The sequence below is a fragment of the Ovis canadensis genome, chromosome 1, assembly GCF_042477335.2.
Source record: "Ovis canadensis isolate MfBH-ARS-UI-01 breed Bighorn chromosome 1, ARS-UI_OviCan_v2, whole genome shotgun sequence".
NCBI classification, from domain to species: domain Eukaryota; kingdom Metazoa; phylum Chordata; class Mammalia; order Artiodactyla; family Bovidae; genus Ovis; species Ovis canadensis.
Genome location: NC_091245.1, coordinates 43,259,369 through 43,278,642, shown reverse-complemented (window position 1 = coordinate 43,278,642; position 19,274 = coordinate 43,259,369). Strand labels below are relative to the sequence as shown.

General features: G+C 37.8%; 1 protein-coding gene across 1 annotated transcript in view; it reads left to right on the top strand.

Moving 5' to 3' along the window:
- Positions 1-19,274, top strand: part of DNAI4 (dynein axonemal intermediate chain 4) — a 107,997-nt gene that overhangs the window by 1,707 nt on the left and 87,016 nt on the right. Inside the window, 1 exon segment of the mRNA XM_069594052.1 lies at positions 10,569-10,752. Coding sequence (XP_069450153.1) covers positions 10,569-10,752 — 184 coding nt within the window.

Below are 19,274 nucleotides of genomic sequence, written 5' to 3'. Positions count from 1 at the left end.
CAGGGGCCCAACTGCTTGACCCAGGGCCCATGCAACTGGGTCACCATCAGGCTGGGCGTCAGTCTACACTGCAGCACCTGAGTACTTTGAATCCATGTGGTGGGAATGGTGACTCCCATATGCCATCTCATGCTTAGCCTAGACTTCCTACTTATATTCTATTGTTGTCTCCAAAAGCTGTACTGAATTTACATATACTGTCCCCTTTTGTCACCCAACTTCCCTCTGGGAACTAGGGACTAATGGCCACAGCAAGCGCACTGAAAGTCTTGTGTAAAGCAAACCGGTGATCATTTTTAAGTGACATGCAAGAGGCCCCCAGTTGTGCTTGTGCTTACAACCTTTTCTCTTCACTCTTGTTTTTTGCCTTTAAAAATTACCCATTTGCTCACAGTTTACAAGTTTATCTCTCCAGCCAATACCTCTTCCGAGAAAACAGGCTTAAAATCAGATAGCTGCACTTAGAAGTTAATTGGCATCTCACAATTCATATTTAAAACTGAACTTATTTTCCCCTGTAATCAAATCTGCAGTTTCCCATTTCAGTAAATGACAATTTCCATTCTTCGAGTTACTCAGTAAAAAAACTTTAGTTTACCTTTGACATCTCAATACACCTGTCTACCAGTAGTTTCTACCATCTCTGCATGCAAAATAAGGCCAGACTACCACTCCAGTGTCAGTAACTGTCACATTGCAGTAAACTCCTCAGTTAAGTTCAGTTCAGTCGCTCAGTTGTGTCCGATTCTTTGCAACCCCATGAATCGCAGCACGCCAGGCCTCCCTGTCCATCACCAACTCCCGGAGTTCACTCAGACTCATGTCCATCGAGTCAGTGATGCCATCCAGCCATCTCATCCTCTGTTGTCCCCTTCTCCTCCTGCCCTCAATTCCTCCCAGCATCAGAGTCTTTTCCAATGAGTCAACTGTTCGCATGAGGTGGCCAAAGTACTGGAGTTTCATCTTTAGCATCATTCCTTCCAAAGAAATCCCAGGGCCGATCTCCTTCAGAATGGACTGGTTGGATCTCCTTGCAGTCCAATGGTCTCTTTACCATCACCTTCATTCAACATAGTAATCACTGTGGCTCTTCTCAAAAGTCTCCAGTTCTTCCCATTTCACTCAGAGTAATAGCTCATCCTCTGTAGGCCACACAGGATCTCACCTTGGACTCTTCCCCTTCGCTAGTTATACTCTGTATTGTTCCACAATAACATCAAACACCTTTTCCCGCTTCAAGGCCTCTTCAGTGGCATTTGCTGTTCTTTGGAATATTGTACCCTTAGTCATTTCATAATTCATTTTCTTCAGCTGTCACCTTATCAAAGAGTCCTTCTCTAACTATCCAACATAAAATAAACTCTTCCCAATACTTCCATTTCCTCAACTAGCTTTATTGTTCTTCAAAAAGTTTATTCTGTTTGGTATATTGTATACTTTTTTGTTAATCTGTTTTCATCCTATGAGGTACTCCATGAAGGCAGAGGTTTCTGTTTTGTTCTCTGCTGTTGCCTAGATGGAAGATGATAAATATTTGCTGGCAGCAAAAAAATGAGTGTAATATATACTTTAGTAACATTGGTTACTGCTCATCTTGTCTGTTTTTTTTTTTTTTACTTGTTATATGGAAATCTCAAAGTAAAATTAATTTGATTTCATGTAAATTCTTAAAAAGTCATAAAACTCTCATAGTACCTGAGAGAGTGTTAGAAAAATTCCCTTGGGGATTTCTGAAACAATGACACATTCATGGGAGATTATCTATTAAGGAAAGAGTAGGGTGGGAGATGGACACTGACTTGACTCCATGAACATGAGTTTGAGCAAGCTCAGGGATATGGACAGGGAAGCCTGGTGTGCTGCAGTCCATGGGGTCACAAAGAGTCAGATAACTGAGTGACTACACTGAACTGGGGTGGGAGACAGGACGTAGTATAACCTTCAGTTTTTGAGGTAGCCGTATTATCTAATTAAAAACAAAATTTCATACATAATAAAGTTTACAAACATTGGTTTGACCTAATATATTATTTCTCATCTTTCTCAGTTTAGAATTTAATACTGATCTCAGAAAGGATCTCATGAAACATGTATTTATCAATGTTTCACTTTCCCACTCCAGCTTTTCCTATATTGGGGTCTTTCCTATTGGCTTAACAATACAGATTTTCCTCAGTTTACCATGAGGTTATGTCTCAGTAAACCCATCATAAGTTGAAAATATCATTAAGTAGAAAATAGACTTAATACACTGAACCTACCAAACATCATGGGCGCACGTGCTAAGTTGCTTCAGTCACATCTGACTCTTTGTGACCCCATAGACTGTAGCCCTCCAGGCTCCTCTGTCCATGGAATTCTCCAGGCAAGAATACTGGAGTGAGTAGCCATTCCCTTCTCCAGGGGATCTTCCTGACCCAGGGATCAAACCCCAGTCTCCTGCATTGCAGGCAGATTGTTTACCATCAGAGCCAACAGGAAAGCATACTTAGCATAGCCTATGTTAGACATGCTCTGAACACTTAGGTTAACCTATAGTTAGACTAAACTGTCTAACACAAAGTCTTTTATAATAAAGTGTTGAATATCTCATATAGTTTATTGACTACTGTACTGAAAATTAAATAAATGACTGTGTGGGTACAGAGTGGTTGTATTTGTTGCCTGCCCTTGTGATTACACGATTGACTGGGAGCTGCGGGAGTATCATTTTATATTGTTGGCCCAGGAAAAAATTCAAAGTAGGATTTCTAATGAACTGTATTACATTCACAATGTTGTAAAGTCAAAAAATCTTAGCTTGTGGATTGGCTGTATTGGACAGTCTTCCACTGTGGTGAAAAAAACAAAGAGCACTAGTGCTTTCTTCAACGCTTCTATCTCATTTCTTTGCCCAGTTTATCTGTTCATTTCCTTTTGATTTGTGTGGGTGAGGGGGAGAGTAGTTTTTATCTGTTGTATGTTACTCACTTTTTGCATTAGGATCTTTAGCATATTAATTATAATTATTTTAAATTCCCAGTCTTAACAATTCCAAAATCTCTGCCATATCTGTTGGTGGCTCTAATGCTTGTTTCTTCAGACTGCTTTATGCCTTTTGGTATGCCATGTATTTTGTTGAAAGCTAAACATGTTGCATCAGGTAATATAAACTGAGATAAGTAAGCGCTTAGTGTGAAGTTTTATGTTTATTTGCTTAGGAATCAGGCTGTTTACTGTAGCTGTAGGTTTCCAAGACTTCAGTTTCCTTTAGTGTCCTGGTTTTTTGTTTACTCTGGTTTTTAGGTTTCCCTAGAGACTCCTGCTTAGAGTCTGAGCCTTGCAGTTCTTCCCATTGTAATCCCCTGTTATTATACAGGAGCTCTGTTGATGTGGTAAGATGTGCTGGGTGAGAATGGGAAGGCAAAGAAAAGTGTGCCTTAATCCTGGGATTAATTAGGTCTTAATCTTTTAGTGGGCCTTTTTCCCTGGGCCATGACCTTCATAAATAATTCTCAGAATTTTTTTTTAGGTGGAACAAGAAGGTTAGGTGGACTTCAAGTAAGGTATTTTCCTTTCCCCATGTTGCTTAGGCTCTGGTAAAATGGTTTTCCTTGAGGGCAGGCCTCTGTTAAGGATAACTGAACATTATATTTCAGAATGATTGCTTCCTGTCCCCCTGTTGAAACTATCAGGGAGTTTTACTCTGACCTTCATCCTGGGAGCTTGCTGGAGCTCCTGAAGGTAAAACTTGATAAGTGTGGGGGCCTCCCTAAGGCTGGGCCCCCAGCAATTTTTTCTCTTGAATTAGTCTACACTCATTTTTCAGCAATTAGGCTATTGCCTGTTAGGTTTTCCTTCCACTTGTTAGCTCTAGTGGCAGATTCAGTAAGTTGTGATTCTGTTATTCCTACATCTGTTTCAGTACAGGGGTTTGCATGTAACCTCAATTCTCTGATGGGTCTAAGAAGACCCATTGATTTTCAGTTTGCTAAGCCTTTTTCTTGTGAGTACTGGATCGATGTCTTTTGCAACCTTTACATATCAGACCATAAACCACAGGTATCTGTGTTTACTCTTTAACCTTTGCATTCTGTTGTCTCCGTTGCTGTATGAAAATTACTGAGGTCAATAATGAGTAACCTAAGGGTTTCAAAAATCACCAAATTCAGTGGGCTTTCTTTTTACCTCACAGCATTTAACAATATCAATCTTCCCCTCTTTAACCCTGAACCAACCCTGAACTGTTTCACTTATTACTGGGCTAGGTGCCTTTTTTCTAGTTTTACCTTCTACTTCCGGTTTCTCTCCTTGGCCCTATTACCTTCTCTTTGTAGCTCTAGGTTTTTATTTTGGAACTCAGTTCATTTATTTTCATCTCCCTGAAAGTTTCTCAAATCTGTATCTCTAGTTCTCACTTCTGTTCCTTGAAATTCACTTTCTTCTTGATTTTCAACTGCTACCAAACAACTCCACCATATTAGCACTCATAATATCTAAAATTGAACATGTCTACAATTTAACTTCTTACTGGGCTTTAGAAATAAAGGCTAGTTTAATCATGATCTTAACTTTATGAGGCCAGTACTATTATTAACCTTAATTTATGTACAAGGAAATAAACAGATTAAGAAACTTGCTCAGGAACACGTAGTCTGTGAGTTATTGGATGAGTTTGGGCATTTAAATTGGCCTCTCTAAGTTTGTTAACATGTAAAACATGGCAGTTAGATATCTAATAAGTTATTATAAGAATTAGGGTGGTTATCATTTGTAATGTATAGAAATGCAGAATCACAATATTGTGCTCCTAGAACCAACAGTGTTGTAGGTCAAGTATATTTCCATTTTTAAAGGGTGAAATAAGTAAAAGAATTACAAAACTAAGTGGAAGTACTTTGAAGTTTAAATGTTAATCAGGATAGTTATTATCAGTTGCAAAGTCCTATTAGTTCTGTAGGGCTTCCCAGGTGGCGCTAGCAGTGAAGAACCTGCCTGCCAGTGCAGGAGACATGAGAGACACAAGTTCAATCCTTGTGTCAGGAAGATTCCCTGGAGGAGGGCATGGCAACACACTAGTATTCTTGGCTGGAGAATCCCATGGACACCGGAGCCTGGTGGCCTACAGTCTCCATAGGGTTGCAAAGAGTCGGACATGACAAGCGACTCAGCATGCATGCAAGCATTAGTTCTGTATCTGCTGTGTTTTAAGGGTATTTGGACTGTGTTTTAATCGAGTATGGTAAGAAACAGACACTGAAAGAACTACCATAAAGGAAGAAGTTTGTTTTTAAATACTCACAGATCCCTAAAACCAGGAGGCATGGCATGCTGTGAACCACATAGAGGGGCACATGAAGAGGCACCAGGGCCAGGCAGGATGTAGAACCAGCAAGAGGAAAACCTGGGCAAGAAGCTTTATTGTGGTTTCCATGGCAAGGAAGGGACAAACCAGAATAAGCAAATATAGGAATAGCTTGTTTGAATAATTTTAAAGTTTCTGGATATTGGGCCTATCCCTAGGTTTCTGGTTCCTGTCCTTGCACTGATTACTGCAAGTGGATAGCGACCCAGAGAGTGAGGTCTCTGAGAGCCTGCTGAAGGAGGAGGTTGAGGGTATGGACTCTGGATTGATTGGTTTGCATATAAATTGTGTGTGCATGGTAAGTCACTTCAGTCATGTCCATCTGTGCAACCCTATGGACTTGAGCCTGCCAGGCTCCTCTGTCCATGGGATTCTCCAGGCAAGAATACTGGAGTACATTGCGATGCCTTCCTCCAGGGGATCTTCTGGACCCAGGGATGGAACCTGAGTCTCTTATGTCTCCTGCATTGGCAGCCAGGTTCTTCACCTGGGAAGCCAATATGAATGGTGTGCTTGTAGGCAAGTCCGTTACTATGCATAAAAATTGATTAGCCCTGGGAGGGGCAGTCCCTTCAGGTGCAGCAAATTCCTAGATGTCAAAACATTAAAATACAGAAAATAAAAAGATATTCTTAGTACATGCTTTATCTAGGATTTGTTTTATTTCTACATTTCCCCACCCCAGGTTAAGCTTTGATTACTTCTCACCTGGCCTATTTCCATAGCATTGTGACTAACGGTCTTCTTGCTTCTAGTGTGTTCTGCATATAGCTAAATTTTTCTGAAACATAGTTTTGAGTAGCTTACTCTTTTCTCTCAAAGGCACTCTCTTGCTTGCTTAGTAAATTTCAAAGACTCAGTCTGGTCATTTTATTTTTTCAAAGCTTATTTTCCTTCATGCATCTAACCAAATCATGTAAGATTCCCTCTATATGCCACCTGCTTTTCTACTTTTATTGTTCACAATGAGCTTTGCTCGGGGTGTATTTCCTGTCCTGCTCCAATACCTTCATCCCTCCTCACCGGCAGCTGCATCGGATACAAACATACAGACATACACACCACATACACTTCTTTTGAATTTGACCTGCATTCATGCCTGACTCAAATGCCACCTTCATGATTTCTCTGCTTACTCCTCTCACCCAAGGTAATCTTTACCGCAACTTTCGTTATATCTTATGTGTAAGTCTTTTGAGGCAAATACAATTCTGTACTTGCATTGTAATCATATATATGTTTTTTCTTTTATCAAGACTGTCAACTCCTTAGGGCCCATATTTGATTCATATTGTATCCCTGTCAGCATGTAGCCTTATGCACAGTAATTTTATAAATAACAGTTGGATAAATGAAAGAAACTGATTTGGTTTAGATTGAAATTTCTCCCTTCATCTCATTAAAATAAAAAGAGAATAATAAAGACACTTTTTCTTAAGCCACTCCTCCTTTCCTCCTATGGTTATTTCATTGTGAGACTGATGTATGTGTTGTATGCTTTAATGGCATTAGTCTTTTTCCATAGAAGTGATCATCAGGTGTTCATTATATAGATACCAATTATACAGAATGTGTTATATTTTCCAGTTACTGCCGTAGACACTGAAGACATAGGGGTGAATAAAATAGGTTAGGTCTCTACTTCAGAAACTCAGGAACCTACAGCTACATACCTCTTGTATCATAACTGTTTTTCAGGCAAAACTTTCAGAGTGAATATCTCCTGAATGTCATCCTATTCATTGCCCACTAATTTGCCTCTATTAAAAGTATCTGTTTTCTAACACAGCTAGGATAGATATGTACCATACATTTCTAACATAATTGACTACAAGTAGTTATTTCAATTTTTTAAATTTACTGGTATTTTCTGTGTCAAATTTCCCACTGCATCAGGCAGAGTACTAAGAGTTGGGGCTTTCATGGTAGACATGATAAAACATGGCTCCTTCCCATAAAACTTATAGTCTGAAAATTTGGGAGAGTTTACTGAGGATTCTCATTAGATCACAGTAATTACCTAATTGGTAAATGCAACATCATTGCTAATTTGTTTCTATTTGGTCCCTGTAGGGAATAAAAGAGGAAGGGCTGGTTTATGAGTAAATGTGATATGATTTCATTATATATTTATTTAGCTTGAGATGTCTAGAAGACATTTAGCTGCAGCTATCCAGTTAGGCTGGTAAGCATTTGAATATGAAGATTGAGAGAATGTTTTGCATTGGATATAATGATTTGGGAATTCATTCAGCAATTATTTTATTATACAGCTACTGTGTATTGGGTACTATTGTAGGCACTAATCCCAGGGACGGGGGAGGCTGGTGGGCTTCCATCTGTGGAGTCATACAGAGTCGGATACGACTGAAGTGACTTAGTAGCAGCAGCAGCAGGGATACAGCAGGCAACACAAGAGCACAAAGTCCCTAAACTTGTGGAGCTTAGATTCTCAGGGTTGGGGGGTCAGGTGGGGGACATCTAACTCATAAATTAAATAAGTAAAAATATGTTAGTTGAAAGTACTAAGGAGAAAAATTAAGCAAGGGGATATGAAGTATTTGAGGGGTATTTGACATTTTAGATAGGGGAGCTGAAGAAGTCCACATTAAGAATGTGGCTTTAAGACCTGGAGACAGAAAGGATGCTAAACATATACACGTGTGGGAAGAACATTTCGGGCAGAGGAAATAGCAACTGCAAAGGCCTGGCATGTGTGAAAAATGTCAACGATGACAGTGTGACTGAAGCAGAGTAAATGAGGCAGAAAGTATTGATCATGAAGTCAGAGCTCAATCTAGATGCGTGTAGGACATTTTAGGTTATGATAAGATTTTAGGTTTTTACTCTGAATGAGATGGGAAACAGAGTAGTGATATGATCTAACTTGTGTTTTTAAGGATCACTCTGGTTACCATGTGAAGAATAGACTTAAGGGAATTTAGGTTAAGCGAGAAGATCAATTAGAAGACTTCTGCAGTAATCCAAGAGAGAGAGGATAGTGTTTGGATCATGATAGTGGCAACAAAGAGTGATGACAAATAATTAGATTCAGGATATATTTTGAAGTTTTTTTCACCTGGACAACTGGAAGAAAAACATTACCTTTGACAAAAAAAGGGGAAGACTGCAAGAGAATTAGGTTTACTAGACAAGGAATAATCCAGTAGAGAAAAGCTTATGAAGCATGAGAGAATGTCTAGAGCAATGTCCGTAAATAGGCAAAAAGGAATGGAATCTAGAACACATGTAGAGGAATTGACCTAAGCAAGAATCATGGATAACTCATTCAGAGTAACGGGAGAAATAGGGAATATAGACACAGAGAGAGAGGCAAGTGCACAGATGTAACGGGGGGAGTATTTGAAAGTTACCTGATTGCTTCAGCTTTCTCATTTAGTTAGCAGAAGGTAAACATAGGAGAGGAAATGTTGATATTCAAGAAGTGTGAAATGATGACTTTAGAAGGGGTAGTAAAAATTAACCAAGGTAATGCAGTGTGGTTGCTGTCACGTTAAGGACCCATTTTAACAATCTGTAATTTAAAATGAGACCTGGCATCGTGGTTAGATGTTTTTCTCTAGCTTCACTTACCCACACAGACTGAGTTAAATGCAGTGTATTAATAGAAAATTTCAGGAACAGTAAGGACAACAGATCAGGATATCATTGCCATTAAAAAAATGGTTTATCACTTATAGATACCAAGAGGAGGGAACCACATGGAAAGGCACTGGGATTTGCCACTAGCAGAGGAATTGATGTGCGACTGAGCAATCACATCAGTTAAGCGCTTCCCAGGTGGTGCTGGTGGTGAGAACCTGTCTGCCAATGCAGAAGTCATAGGAGATGCAGGTTTAATCCTTGGGTCAGGAAGATCCCCTGGAGGAGGAAATGGCAACCCACTCCAGTATTCTTGCCTGGAAAAATCCCATGGACAGAGGAGCCTGACAGGCAACAGTTCATGAGGATGCAAAAGAGTCAAACAAGACTTAGCAACTAAACAACAGGGCCCACAATGTACTAGGTACTGTCTTGTGTACTAGTGATCTAGCAATGAACAAGACCAAGTTCTTGCCCTAAAGATGCTTACATTCTAGGAGAGGAGTATATGACAACATACAAAGTGTCAGTAGTAATAAATGCTATGAAGAAAAATAAAATGTGAAAAGCAGATTGTGGTCATTATAAAGTATTGTATTCTTGTCTGATCTTCTTATGATTTGGAAAGTAAAAGTATTGTTTGAAATGTTTTCTTTGGAAACACACTGCCTTTTTGTCGTTTAAAGGGCAATCATTCTTATTTTAAAGAAGTCTGCAGCACAATTAGAGTACTAGAATGAAAGAATGACTAGGTTTTTGTCTTAAGGAATTTGGAGAGTTGATCCAAAGTGAAATTATACTTCTTCTCCTGGATGCAAATATTTTGATTATATTTTCTCTTCTTATTAAAATTTATTATGTAATTGTTCAGGCAGGAACATGATATTCTTTCCCAGGTTTTATTACTCATGCTTCAGTCAGCCTACATAACTGCAGTCTACACCTATTTATGACTACTATGTGTCAGGCATTTCCTAACTATAATATATAAATGAATACATTTAATCCCCATAATAACCTACATGTGTGTGTTTAGTTGCTCACTCATGTCTGACTCTTTGCAACCCCATGGACTGTAGCCCACCTGGTTCCTCTGTCCATGGGATTGTCCTGGCAAGAATACTGGAGTGGGTTGCCATTTCCTCCTCCAGGGGATCTTCCTGACCCAGGGATTGAACCCGGGTCTCCTGCATTGGCAGGTGAATTCTTTATCACTGAACCACCTGGGAAGCCAATAACCTAAAAGATACTATTATTACCCCCATTTTACAGATAAGGAAACAGACCCAGAGAAATAAGTGTAGACTTTTGATCTGACTATCTGGGTTTCAAATTTCAACTCTAGTAGGAATGCTTCCCTCTAAGCTTTTATGGTTTAAATAAAATATGTTATAGCAACCTCTTAGAATTATTGTGAGGAAAAAATGACACAGTGCTTGTAAACATTCTAGAACTATGCTTACATATAATGAGCTCTCAAGTGGCTACTATTTTTCTTCTTGTTTATATGATCAGATTGTTTCCATGTTTCTAAGTGAAAGTTTGTTTGTTTGTTTTTTCTGTTGGCTAATATTTCTTCAATCCTGGATCTTCTGTGTTATATTTTCTTTTCTTGACATAGAAACGTTGGCTTAGGGCCAAGGAAGTCTATTAGTTTTGTTGGTGCAGGAAAAGGAACTCTAATGAAAGGAGGATATGCTGGTGCAAACCAAAGCAGAATGACTATGTCAAAAAACATGATGATTCTACCTGAAGCAAAACAAATAGAAAAAATGACTGTTTCTTCTGCAAAGACAGTCACACAGGTAATATTCTTTAGAATTCTAAATTTGTTTGAAAATGATACTGGTAAGAACTTGATTGAAATGTTAAAGGTAAAAAGTATGCTTTTTTTTTTTTTTTCAAAATTCTTTTTAGGTTTTACACTTAGGTCTGTGATCCATTTTAACTTAATCTTTGTATATGGTACAAGGTATGGTCAGCTGTTGTTGCTGTTTTTGCATAGAGGTATTCAAGTTTTAGCACCATTTGTTCTGTACCACAGGGCATGTGGAATCTTAGCTCCCCAGCCAGGGACTGAGCCCATGCCCCCTGCATTGAAAAGCAGTGTCTTAACCACTGGACCACCAGGGAAGTATGCTACTTTGAAACAATAACTTATTTCTAATACAGTACAGGCATACCTCAGAGATATCACGGGTTCAGTTGGAATAATACAAATATCACAATAAAGTGGATCATGTATATTTTTTGGCTTCCAAGTGTATATAAAAATTATGATTATGTTATACTGTAGTCTAAATAGAGTATGCAATAGAATTATGTCTAAAAATTCTAATATAGATGACTTAATTTTAAAAAATCTTTAATCCTTGTTGGAGAAGACTCTTGAGAGTTCCTTGGACTGCAAGGAGATCCAACCAGTCCATTCTAAAGGAGATCAGTCCTGGGTGTTCATTGGAAGGACTGATGTTGAAGCTGAAACTCTAATACTTTGGCCACCTGATGCGAAGAGCTGACTCATTGGAAAAGACCCTGATGCTGGGAAAGATTGAGGGCAGGAAGAGAAGTGGACAACAGAGGATGAGAAAGTTAGATGGCATCACTGACTCAATGGACATGGGTTTGGGTGGACTCCGGGAGTTGGTGATGGACAGGGAGGTCTAGTGTGCTGCGGTTCATGGGGTTGAAAAGAGTTGGACATGACTAAGTGACTGAACTGAACTGATACTAGCCATCCTCTCAGCCTTCAATGAATCGTAGTAACATCAAAGAGCACTGGTCACAGATTACCATAACAAATACAATAATAATGAAAATATTTAAAATATTGTGAGAATTACCAAAATGTGACACAGAGACTCAAAATGAGCAGATGCTTTTGAAAAATGGTATCAGTAGTCTTGCTGGATGCAAGGCTGTCACAAGCCTTCAATTTATTTTACAAAAGCCACAATATTAAAGTGCAATAAAGTGAAGTGAAATAAAAGGTTATGCTGTGTTGTGCTAAATCGCTTCAGTCGTGTCCGACTCTGTGACCCCATGGACTGTAGCCTGCCAGGCTCCTCTTCCATGGGATTCTTCAGACAAGAATATTGGAGTGGGTTGCTGTGCCCTCTTCCGGGGATCTTCCCAACCCAGGGGTCAAATTCCTATGGCTCCAATATTGTAGGTGAAGTCTTTACCACTGAGCCACTGAGAAAGCCCGAAATGAGGTATACCTATATTGATATATTGATTTTGTTAGATCCTTACCATATAACTAACATATCTTACAGCATAATATTGACAGTTGGCTCCTATCATTATTATTAGAGTGTAATGAAGAGAGTCTACTCATGACCTTAAGAATTAGTTAGTCAGCTCATGCTGCTATAGTAAAATACTGTAAATTGGGTGGCTTATAAACTTATTTCTTACCGTTCTGGAAATTGGAAGTCTAAGATTACGGTGGCAAATGATCGGTTACTGTTGATGACTTTCTTCCAGGTTGCAGACTACCAACTTTCTTTGTATCCTAACATAGAGGAAAGAGATTTAGCTAGCTCTCTAGCTTTTGTTGTATAAGGCACTAATCTCACTTGTGAGAGTGCTACCTTCAGGACCTAATTACCTTTCAAAGGGTCCACCTCCCAATACCATGACACTGGGATTAGAGTTCCAGCATACGAATCTGGGGGGTACACAAACATTCAGTCCATAATAGTAATATACATATTACATATACATTATATTATATATACATTATATGTAATATGTATGTATTATTGTATATTACCTACATATTACATAGTGTCAACACCACTGTGTAAAAGGTATAATGCATCATGACCAAGCGGAGATAATACATGCAAGGTTGTTCTAATATTCAAAAGTCAGTACTACTTGTCTTATCAGTAGACTGAAAACAATGTGATTATAACAACAGATAAAAAGAATTTGAAAAATTCAATATCCATTAATGATAAAAAATTAATAAACCATTTCCACTAACTTGAAAAAGAATTTCCTTAGGAGCATTCTGAAAAACCTACAGTTACTAGTAATCTAGTAACATATAAAAAGAATTTTATGCCTTGAGTGCTTTAGTTTCATAAGACTGCCATTACATAATATCACAGACTAGATGGCTTAAACAGTGTACTAATCTGCTCTTCCTTAGGGACTCTAGTCAGATTGGATTACCTCATTTTAATTATCTCTTTAATGGCCCTATCACTAAATTCAGTCCCATTGAGAGGTCCGGGAGTTAGGGCTTCAACATATGAATTTTTTGGTAGAGAGAGACAATTCAGCCCATAACAGTTACCAAGTGGGGTTTATCCCAGGGATGCAAAGTACTTTAACATCTTAATATCAATGTAATTTACCACATCTCATATCAGTAGAATAAAAAATGATGATCATCTCAATAGATTTAAAAAAAGCACTTTGCAAAATCCAATATCTTTTCATGATAAAAGTTCTTAAAAAACTAATAATAGAGGGAATTCAACTTGATAAGGGACATTTATGAAAAACCCACTAATATCAACTTAGCAGGCACCTGGATGCTTTCCCGCTGATGTCAGGAACGAGACAAATTTTCTTGCTGCTTCTATTCAGTGTTGTAGTGGAGGGTCTAAAAATGGCAATTAGGCAGAAAAAAAGGCAACCAGTTTGGAAAGGAAAAGGTAAATCTCTGTTTGCAGATGACATAATGTTATGTACATAAACTCCTAAGAAGCCCACCAAAAAGTATAAAAACTAGGGAACTGGTGATGATTCAAACTTGGCAGTCTAATGGTTCAAACTTGGTCCTCTCACTGGTGGCCCAGGTTCAATCCCTGGTTAAGGAACTAGAATTCTATAAGCTGTGGCATGGCCAAACAAACAATTAAAATTAACTAATGAGTTCTGCTAGGTTGCAGGATACATGGTCAATATACAAATAAATTATAGTTTTTACTTTTGGAATAATTTTAAAATTAAGGAAACAATTTCACAGTAACATCCAAAACAATAAAGTACTTACAAATAAATTTAATAATAGCAGTGACATCTTTAGCTCCAAAGACTGTAAAACATTACTGAATGAAATTAACAATGATCTGAATAAATGGGAGTGCATCCAAAATTTATGAATGGAAAGATTTACTATTGGTAAAATGGTGGTACTCCACAATTTGATCTGTAGATTCAATACAATCCTTATTAGAAATCCCAGCAGACTTCTTTGTACAAATTTACAATTGATTCTGTAATTCATATGGAATTTCAAGAAACCCAGAATAGACAAAATACTCCTAAAGAAGAAGAATAAAGTAAGCAGATTCTCCTTTTCCATTTTCAAAATTTACTATAAATAAATAGAAATCAAGATAGTGTGGTATTGATTGGCACAAGGATAGACATACAGATCAATGAATAAAACTAAGAGTCTAGAAATAAACCTATTATATCAGTAGTCAACTGATTTTTGATAAGGGTATCACGACTGTTTTAAGAGGGTCTTCAATAAATAGTGTAGGGATGACTGGATATCCACATTCTAAAGAATGAAGTTGGACTCTTACCTCATACCATATCAAAATTAATTCAATATGAATCAAAGACATATATGTAAAGCTAAAACTAAAAAACTTAGAAGTGGTAAATCTTCATGACCTTGGACTTTGCAAAGGATTCTCAGATATGACACCAAAAATGTGAACCACAAAAGAAAAAAAAAAGCAGATGATTGGACTTTACCAAAATTAAAAATGTTTGTGTTTTGAAGAACATAATCAAGAAAGTAAAAAGTCAACCCACAGAATGGGATAAAATATTTGCAAATGATCTATCTGTTAAGGGATTTGTATATGAAATATATAAAGAATTACAACTCAATAGACAAATAACCCAATTAAAAATTGGTCAAGGGATTTGAATACTCATTTCTCCAAAGAAGGTATGTAAATGGTCAAAAAGCACACAGGAAGATGCATGACATTATTAGTCATCAGAGAAATGTAGATCAAAACCAGTGAGATCTTTATACTCATTAGGATGGCTAGAATCAAAAAGTCAGGTGACAACTGTTGGCAAGGATATCAAGAAATCAGAACCCTACTGATAGGAATATAAAATAGTCCTGACACTTTGGAAAATGGTTTGGTACTAACTCAGAAGTTTAAACATACTCTTACCATATGACCTGGCAATTCTACCTCTAGATACATACACCCAAGAGAAATTAAGATATATTTCAAACCTGAAACTTCAAACCCTGACTATTCATAATAGTCAGCAAGTGGAAACAACCCAAATATCCAACAGTGGGCAAATAACTAAATAGAATGTGATATATTCATACAGTGGAACATTTTTCAACCGCAAAAAGGAACGAACTACTGGTGCGTGCAGCATTGTGGATGAATCTTGAAACCATTATACTAAATGAAACAAGCCAGTCACAAAATACCACACTCTATGTGATTCTACTCGCATAAAAGTCCAGCATGGAGACATCTATAAAGACATGAAATACATTAGTTGTTGCCTAAGGCTGGCAGATTGGACTGAAAGACTGAAGGCAAAAGAATGGGGCGGCAGAGGATGAGATGATTAGATAGCATCACTGACTCAATGGACATGAATTTGAGTAAATTCTGGGAGATAGAGAAGGACAGAGGAACCTGGCATGCTACACTCTACAGTCTGAAGAGTCAGATATGACTTGTCCGCTGAGTAACAACAAGAACTGGGAGAAAGACAAGTGTTAGGGAGTCAGAATTAAAGGAAACAGAGTTTCTTCTTGAGGTAGTTCTAAAGTTAACTGTGGTGATGGTTGCTCATATCTGTGAATATGCTAAAAACCACTGACATGTACACTTTCAAAGCTATCTAAAAAGATAATTCTTACAGATTGTATGTAACTTTATGCCAATTTTAAATTTTGAAAGATTTAAAAATATAAAATGGAAAAATTAACATTTTAAAAAGAAAAATGAAAATTGGAAGCTTTTATTAAAGAAATGAGTAATTTAAAAATCTTCTGTCAAAGATGATTCCAGGCCCATATGGTTTCACTAGTGATATATGCCAAACACATAAGGACAAAAACAGAATAAGAAAGTGGGTATACTGTAAAACATTTTATGAGGCTAGACTTATCCTGATATCAAAATCTGACTACAACAGTATGAGAAATAAACTTTACAAGTCAATCTCACTTGGAAACATAGATGGAGAAATCCTCAATAAAATATTAAAATTCAATAACAGTAGAAAGAGATAATACATTGTAAGAAAGTTGAGTTTATATCAAGAAATTAATATTGGTTTAACATTTAAAAATCCATCAGTGTAATTCACCACATTCATAGCTTAAAGGAAAAAATGCATATGATCATCTCAATACAGTATTTGATAAGATTAAAATTTTATTCTAGATTTCAAAGATTCTTCTGAAACTGGAAATCACAAGAAATTTCCTTAATCTTATTTATAAAATCCTACAGCAATGATCATATTTAATGGTAAAGCATTTCTAAGAAGGATCCATTTCTATCCAACATTCTTGGAGGTCTTAGCCATTTCAGTATGATAACAAAAAGAAATGTAAACTATAAGATTTGGAAAAGAAGAAACAGAACTTTGAATATTTGTAGATGACACAATTATCTACATATAAAATTTTAAATCACCTAGTAATTATTCAAATTAATAAGAGCTTAGCAAGATTATTGGATAACAAAAATAATCAAAAGCAAAAAATATATATTTGTATATACCAGCCACACACATTTCAAAAATTACATATTTTTTAATGATGCCATTTATAATAGCACTAAAATGCATTAAATACTTGTGTATAAATTTAACAAAGGTACACATAACCTATAAATTTTGCTGTGAGATATTAAGACCCAAACAAATGGAGAGAGAATTTTTTATGCATAATAAGAGCCCATATTCTAAGTGTATCAGTTTTACCCAAATTTTGATTTATAGGTTCTTTGCAATTTCAGTCAAAATCTCAAAAGTTTTTTTTTTTTTTCTAGGAACTTATCAAGGTAATTCTAAAGTTTACGTAAAACTGCTAAAGGGTAGGCATAACCAAGATACTGTTTGTAAAAGATTTCATTCATTTTTATCTTTGGCTGCACTGTGTCTTCGTTGCTGTGCATGGGTTTTCTCTGGAGGCAGAGAGTGGGGCCTACTCCCTAGTTGTAGCGTATGGGCTCCTCATCATGGCAGCTTCCCGTGGGCAGACCATGGGCTCTAGGTGCATGAGCATTGGTAAGTGCAGCATGTGGGCTCATTAGTTGCAGTGAGCTGGCTCCAGGGCCCGCAAGCTTTAGTAGCTGTGGCACAAGGGCTCCGTAGTTGTGGCTTGATGGCCCTAGAGCGTGCAGGCTTCAGTACTTGTGGTATGTGGGCTCCGTAGTTCTGGCTTGTGGGCCCTAGAGCTCAGGCTCAGTTGCTCCTTGGCATGTGGGCTCTTCCCGGACCAGGGATCTAACCTGTGTCCCCTGCATTGTCAGGTGGATTCTTATCCACTGTTCCACCTGAGAAGTCCCCAAGAGACTCTTGAATAAGAACCTTGTGAAAGGACACTCTCCTTGGTAACATTTTATAAAAAGTGTAACATTAACAAAGGTATAGACAGAAAGTCTACAAGTGACTCAAGCACATAAACACTTGTTTTGTAATAAATGTACACTAGAGAGTAATGGGAAAATAATAGGGTTTTCAAAAATTCTTGTTGAAACAATTGGGTATTCATATGGAATAAAACATATTGGCTTCCTTTCTCATAGTATACAAGAAACTCAATTCCAGGTATATTATAGTTCTAAACATGAAAAGCAAAAATATTTTCATAATTTAAGGACTGGGAATGTTTTCCTGGATGAAACATCTAAGATGTAAACCATAAAGGAAAATGTGATAAATTCGACTGCGCTAAGAAAAAGAACTTCTTTTTATTAAAAGATACTACAAAGAAAATGTAGCATATTAAAAAGCAGAGACATTACTTTGCCAACAAAGGTCTGTAGAGTCAAAGCTATGGTTTTTCCAGTAGTCATGTATGGATATGAGAGTTGGACCATAAAGAAGGCTGAGCATCAAAGAATTGACCCTTTTGAACTGTAGTGTTGGAGAAGACTCTTGAGAGTACCTCAGAATGCAAGGAGATCAAGCCGGTCAACCTTAGAGGAAATCAATCCTGAATATTCATTGGAAGGACTGATGCTGATGCTGAAGCTGAAGCTCCAATCCTTTGGCCACTTGATGTGAAGAGCTGACTCATTAGAAAAGACCCTGATGCTGGGAAAGACTGAAGGCAGGAGGAGAAGCGGACAACAGAGGACGAGGTGGTTTGATGGCATCACCAACTCAGTGGACATGAGTTTGAGCAAACTTTGGGAAATGGTGAAGGACTGGGGAAGTCTGGCGTGCTGCAGTCCATGCGTTCGCAAAAAGCTGGACATGACTGAGTGACTGAACAACAGCAAGAAGGAAAATGAAGCCATAAAGTGAAAGATGACATTTTCAACACATAAAACAGAAAAGATTCATAGTCAGAACATTTTGTTGTAGTTCAGTCACTAAGTCATGTCTGGCTCTTTGTGACTCTGTGGACTGCAGCACACCAGGCTCTCTTGTCTCTCAAGAGTTTGTTCATATTGAATGGGTGATGCTATCTAACCGTCTTCCTCTGCCATCGCCTTCTCCTTTTGCCTTCAATCTTTCCCAGCATCAGGGTCTTTTCTAATGAGTCAGCTCTTCTCATCAGGTGGCCAAAGTATTGGAGCTTCAGCTTCAGCTTCAGTCCTTCCAATGAATATTCAGGGTTGGTTTCTTTTCGGATTGACTGGTTTGATCTCCTTCCTGTCCAAGAGACTCAAGAATTTTCTCCAACTGCGAAGTTCAAAAGCATCAATTCTTTACTGCTCAGCTCTCTTTATGATCCAACTCTCACATCCATACATGACTACTGGAAAAACCATAGCTTTGACTAGATGAATCTTTGTCGCCAAAGTAATGTCTCTGGTTTTTATATACTGTCTAGGTTGATCATGGCTTTTCTTCCAAGGAGTAAGCGTCTTTCAATTTCATGGCTGCAGTCACCACCTGCAGCGATTTTGGAGCCCAAGAAAATAAAATTTGACACCGTTTCCATTGTTTCCCCATCTATTTGCCATGAAGTGATGGGGCTGGATGCCATGATCTTAGTTTTCTGACTGTTGATCGTAGTGTTTTACACTGGCAATGGCACCAGTACTCTTACCTGGAAAATCCCATGGATGGAAGAGCCTGGTGGGCTGCAGTCCATGGGGTCGCTAAGAGTTGGACACGA